Here is a 6,000-nt window from a genome sequence, read left to right as displayed (position 1 = left end):
TCTATTTGGCTCAAATCCTAGTTGAATCCTATTACTCATATGTTAAATAAATATTAAAGGTTCATATTCATACCAATGTAAGATATTCATCAAGAAAACAAATCAATAAAGTGAATAAACTAAGTTCATCTTCATCAATCATCAATCATCAATCATCATAACATATTAACATATAATATAAATATATAATTATGAAACAAAATATAAATATAAAGAAAAGAAAACATAAAAAATAAAAGTATTTATTATACTTACCTCTATGATGCCAAAATGAGTGCCTAAGCCCTAAGATCATCCACTATATTTCTACTCCTGTCAAAGAAGAATAAAGCTCACCGCTGCCCGAGCAAAAGGGTCGCCTGGATCAGTGGTTCTTCCTTATTCCTTGATTCCTTCTCAAAGCCCTTTCTTAAAACCCTTGACAAAATCCAAACCCTGTTTGTGAATCGTGTTTTTTTTTTGTTTGTTTTGGTTATTTTTGGTGGAGTAAAGCTGATCCCATACATCTCAAGTGTTAACAAAACCATACACCTACCAATAAAAAATCTATATTTGGAATCTTCATCAAGTAATTTTAAAATGTGTTTAAAAAAAAAAAAAAACCCCATAAGGCGCCACTTCACGTAAGGCGGAACACTGCCTTACCATCTCTAGACCGCATCAGCTCCAAGGCGCTGGTAGTCGCCTTAGCAGCGCCTTAAAAACTATGTTCTGAACATTACATTCTGGGATTGTTTGTAACTATGATTTAGTTCTACTAACTATTTGGATTTTGGGGACATCGTTGAGATCTGATGTAACATCTCTCATTTCATTTCTATTTGTTTGGTCATTGGAGATACTGTTCTATGCAATTTTTTTTTTCTCTCATAAATTTGTTTTGTAAAAACAAGTTACTATGTGAATTGTGCACCTCACATATATTCTCCAATTGTAATTCTGTAATATTTCTTGCTTTCACACTTTCTCTGTTTGTTAGTCTTTATGATAGATGAACTTTGCTAGTCTCTTATCTCTTGCATTTAATTCCTAATTGTCGATCATCCTACTTTTCCAATAGTATTTCTCGTAGTATTTTGTTTTTCTCTCAGTTACATTGATAAACTGGCTTATCTTCATCATAATTTATTTCACAGTAACTTGAGTTGAATTCATTGTCCACCCTATTTCTGCTTGGTTCTCATGGCTGATCTATATATATATGTGTATCAGTATGCAATTTTCATCAAAACCTGCTTGATTAATTTAATCTTTAGAAAAATATCACTTTTGGATCCTGTAAACTTTGTCCTTTATCTCCCTGTATTTTTTTTTGTTTGGGGGGTGGGGGGTTGGGTTAGTGTGGGGGTTCTGCTCTTATCTTCTCTCTTTCGCTCACTGTTTCTTATGTGAGAAATTTATTCTCAGTGTTTGAATAGTAGTCTGTGGGGGTATACATGTAAATATATGTTTTCATGTCCTTAGTTGTAATACCCAACACTGAAAGGGGAACACTTGTATTTTTCTGCTTACATAAATATATATGCGATACTGTGTGGGTCATAAGACAACACAGTCCTCTCCTGTCTCTTCTTCTTTTTCTTTTCTTCTTCCCCTTTCTCCATCGACTTGAGTGGTTTTCCATCTCACCAGTTCTGATCCTTCCCTGTTGGTATACATACACGATTGTTAAGTTTGTATCAGAGCAGGATTTGCGTTGTTATTTTACTTTCCCCTTCTTTTCCCTTTTTTTATTTGGCTTTATTTCGTGCCTGGTTGCGGATCCATGTAGCCGACCCCATTTAGTTGGGAAAAGGCTTGGTTGTTGTTGTTGCTGTCATTGTTGTATCAGAGCAAGAGTGTTTTGAGAGTCACTTAGGGATTTCCACTTCTCTTGGTGAGCTGGAGAATGATATGCAACAGAAGCTTTGGTCATGAAGCTGGAAGCAGTTTGAAGAGTTTCACAGAGTACCAGGTATTTGACCACTTCTGATACGCACCGATATGCACCGATACTCATTGATACATACGAATGCTTAAGAAACGAATTTACAAATTCCATTTCACTTTTGTAATAGAGGCTAATCTTCTCGTGGGCGGTACTTAAGTTTCCAAAATTTGAAGCACAACTGCATAATCGATCTCCCTTTCATTTCTTGGACTTGGGGCTTTGCTCCAAAAGTTGTATTTCTATACATATCTTGACCATTTCCATACGTATCTTTGTATCTCCGATACGATACAAGACGTCTCTTAAAATGAATGGTGCTGTTGAAGCTGCAAATAGAAACTTTAAGAGGAGTAAAGTAGGTAAATTAATTAGATGAAGAGAGTAAATGCTAGATAAGAATAGTGTAATTAGATGTCGATATATATGCTAGTTTAAAATAGGTTAATCTAATTAATTAGCTAGGGTCATTGTGGAATAATCTTCATCCCTATCCATTAGTAAGCAGGATTAGTTAGTAGGGTTAGTTAGTAGGAATACAATCATTTCCTCTTTTGAAAGGGAGAGGACAATTTTCAGGTTATAGACCCTGATCTAGGTGGCTACTCATAATCACTTCTCTTTTGAGAAGGAGACCCAACTGTACCCATCCCTTTTGTGAGGAAAAGGTGCGAGGGTAGACCATGGGAAATCCCCAAACCCTTGTATACCACAATAGGAGATCTACATCTAGATATTGGATATTTGTGGATGGGATCTTGGTCACTTGGAGAAGTAAGTAGCAGTCATTTGTGGCTAAATTAAGTGACGAGGTTGAGTTTTGGGTCATGGCACATGGAGTGTGAGCTCGTATGGTTGAAGCGGCTAATGGAAGAGTTGGTATTCAAGGTTGGTATCTCAATGAAACTATATTGTGAAAACAAAGCTGCTATAAATATAGCACATCATCCAATTCAACACCACCGTACAAAGCATCATGAAGTTGATCATCACTTCATATAAAAACAGATAGACTTTGGGTGTCTAAAGATCAACTAGTAGATGTGCTGACAAAAGGAGTCGAATCTCAACCATTTCATATTCATCTAGGCAAGCTGGGCATGCATGATATCTATTCCTTAGCTTGAGAGGTACAGTTAGAATGGTAGTCTGTGGTGGTATACATGTAATTATATGTTTTCATGTCCTTAATTATAATGCCCAACATTGTAAGGGGCATACTTGTATATCTTTTGTTACTGTGTAGATTGTAAGACAACGAAGTCTACTCTCTCGTCTCTTCCTCCATTGACTCGAACTGGTTCTCCATCTTACCAGTTCTGGTCCTTCCCTATTGGAATATACACATGATTATTAAGTTGGAGTTCTTTTTCTTTTAATGCTCTGCTAAAGTTGGTTATAGTGGGACTTGTATTTTTTTTTTGGTGAATAAATAATTCATTACCAAAGGAGAAGAAAATACATACATGCCCCCAAAAAAGAAGGGGGGCGGGAGAAGATAAAAAAGGCAAAAACACCCAGATCTCAAGGAGAATCCGGGATCTTGAGCACAGAGATGGGGAGCTCCCAGGAAGCTACAATGTGACAATTTCTAGGGGATGGGGAGATGCAACTTTTGAGATCTTAGCTTTAACATCAAAGAATATGGAGCTCTAATAATATTTGCAAGAGGCCGAGAGTTGGAGGTCCATTTCCTATGATTTCTCTTTATCCAAATTTGATTAGTAGAGGCATAAAAGCAAAGATTGCCCACAAAGTCACAAGTGGTCTTCCCTTGGAATGTCATATCCATCCAAATCCACTCCCTATGAAAAGGAAGAATTCTTCTGTTAGACGTCCAACATTTGGAGAGGACGGATTTCCAAATAGAAGAGGAGACATGGCAAGCAAAGAAGAGATGCTCTTTGTCTTTTGGCTCAGAACCGCATAGGTAGCAAACCGGGGAGATTGAGATCTTTCTTTGGATGAGGAGAGCTTGTGTAGGGACGCAATTCGAAAAAACTCTCCAAGCCATGAAGCTTTGCCTAGGAATATGGTGCTTGAACCAGGTGAGCTTGTGCCAAGGGGATGGAGGTCCATGAGATTTGATGAATTCCCATGCAGCCTTAGCACTAAAGAGCCCATTCGAGGAGTGGATCCAAATAAATGTATCATTTCTCATTTGGCCAACTGTTGGGAGGACATGCAAGGTGTTCTATATTTCTGCAATCTGAATAGAAGAAGGGGCAGGAGGAGTCCATGATCTAGGGGACAATATGTATGCAACCTTAGCATGCTATGGGAGCCCAGATCTATAGATGCTGCGAGCACTGAGGACATAGGAGAGGATCCCCATAAGATGCGAAGAGTCTAGCCAAAGATAAGTAGAGGAGCCATCCTAATACAAGAGGAAATAGATCTAGAAGCAATGGTTTTGAGCATAGTTATTAGGGCACTGATGCGGTCCACAGGCCGTAAGGCAGTAGCACGCATTACAGACATCATGTAAGGCGACCGCATCATGAGATAAGGCGCTATAAGGCGACGCCTTATACACAAAGCGGGCGCCTTATGAACATTTTAGAATTTAATACTTTTTAAAACTACATAAGATAGATTCCAAATATCGATTTTTGATTGGTAGGTGTATAGTCTTGAATGCATTTGAGATGCATGGGATCAACGTCTAACAACTAAAGTGCTCCACCAAAAAAACCAAAACACGATTCTCACCAAGGTTTTGGACTTTTGAGTCAAGGGTTTTGAGAAGGAAGAACTAGGCGACCAATCGTACCGCCCAGGAACTCCTTCAATCTTGCTCCAGCTTCTTCTTTCTTCTCCGGCAGTGGTGAGGTTACTTTGGCTAACAATCGTACCCCCAGGAACCCCCTCTACAAGTATGTTTTTGTTTTTTTTTTCTTTTTCTCATCTTATTAGTTATTTCTTGTTCATGCTACGGTGGTCGGTGTGTGCGTGTTTTTTTTTCTTCTTCTTTCTTCTTTTTCTGATATAGTACCTCTTTTTTTTTTCTTCTTCTGTTCTTCACTTCTTCATACGGTACCTTTTTTTTTTTGGAAAATTTACCGTGCCACAACCTGGAGAATGCCACAATGATAAGACCACCCCTTCTGTTTCACCAAATTATTCTCAGACCCCCTACCGTTAGTTAATGTTAAGTGTGGAGTTAAAATGACCATTATACCCTTACCATTAAAAAACTCTTGTTTTAACCATTATACCAAAAAACCTATCGATTACCTTCATCGAGAGATGATGACCTTCCCATCACTGATGGAGGACTGAGAAAGGCGTTCGTTCATCACCAGTGAGGTGTCTCTCTCTTTCTCTCACTTTGGTAATGCCTTATGAGTAAAAGACTAGGGCTTAACAGAACCCAAGTTTAAGAAACGGAATGGAAGCAAAGCAGTGGAGAAGATCTGGTCAATGGTCGGTCTCATCTACGATGGTAATTGCAGAGAAAGAGAGAGAGATTAGAGACAGAAGTACAAACCTTCCATTTAAAGAAGATGGATCGTGTGGTGCGTTTACACTCCTCTCTTCAGCCTCGACACGCCTAACCCTCCCTTTCCATTCCATTTCGTTCCCAGTAAGCTCAAAGACGAACCAATATCCCAAAAACAGGGTGAGAGAAGGTCGAAGATGACCATTGCTATATAAGGGTTTTAAAACCAGAAATTGGTGATGGAATCGGCACAGACTCACATCGACCCGGAATTGGCCCTGCATGCATACCTCAGCCGTGATCTCCCTTGTTTCGGTGACGGTGAACTTTCATATTCCGATGCACAACTCTCTCTCTCTCTCTCATCGACATTCTTTCTTTTTTAGTTTTAGCAAAATCAAAGGAAATGGCTTTTTTTTTTTCTAAAGAAAAATCAAAGGAAAAGGATTTTTCAATCTTAGATTCTTAGGCTCTTGGTAATTTAGGAGGATTGATAGAGAGCTTTTAATTATATGGACAAAACACACACACAGTCACACCTGCACAAAGTCCAATAGGTCGCCGCGAGGCCCCTTTAATGGCTGCAAGGTCGTCGTTCGTCGCTGATGGTGCTGTCGCTGTTATGAATCAT

General features: G+C 38.7%; 1 protein-coding gene across 2 annotated transcripts in view; it reads left to right on the top strand.

Annotated features, from left to right (window-relative positions):
* LOC122067282 overlaps positions 1–6,000 on the top strand; it is a 132,809-nt gene that overhangs the window by 3,000 nt on the left and 123,809 nt on the right. Inside the window, exon 2 of one of the 2 annotated variants that reach the window (XM_042631116.1) lies at positions 1,888–1,954. The exons of the other annotated variant lie outside the window; for it this stretch is intronic. Within the exon in view, the coding sequence (XP_042487050.1) occupies positions 1,888–1,954 (67 nt within the window). The remainder of the gene's footprint in view (positions 1–1,887; positions 1,955–6,000) is intronic. 2 annotated transcript variants of the gene reach the window in all.

This window comes from Macadamia integrifolia, unplaced genomic scaffold (genome assembly GCF_013358625.1).
Source record: "Macadamia integrifolia cultivar HAES 741 unplaced genomic scaffold, SCU_Mint_v3 scaffold281, whole genome shotgun sequence".
Lineage (NCBI taxonomy): Eukaryota > Viridiplantae > Streptophyta > Magnoliopsida > Proteales > Proteaceae > Macadamia > Macadamia integrifolia.
The sequence above is the reverse complement of the archived record's forward strand: the minus strand, read 5'-3'. Positions and strand labels throughout refer to the sequence as shown.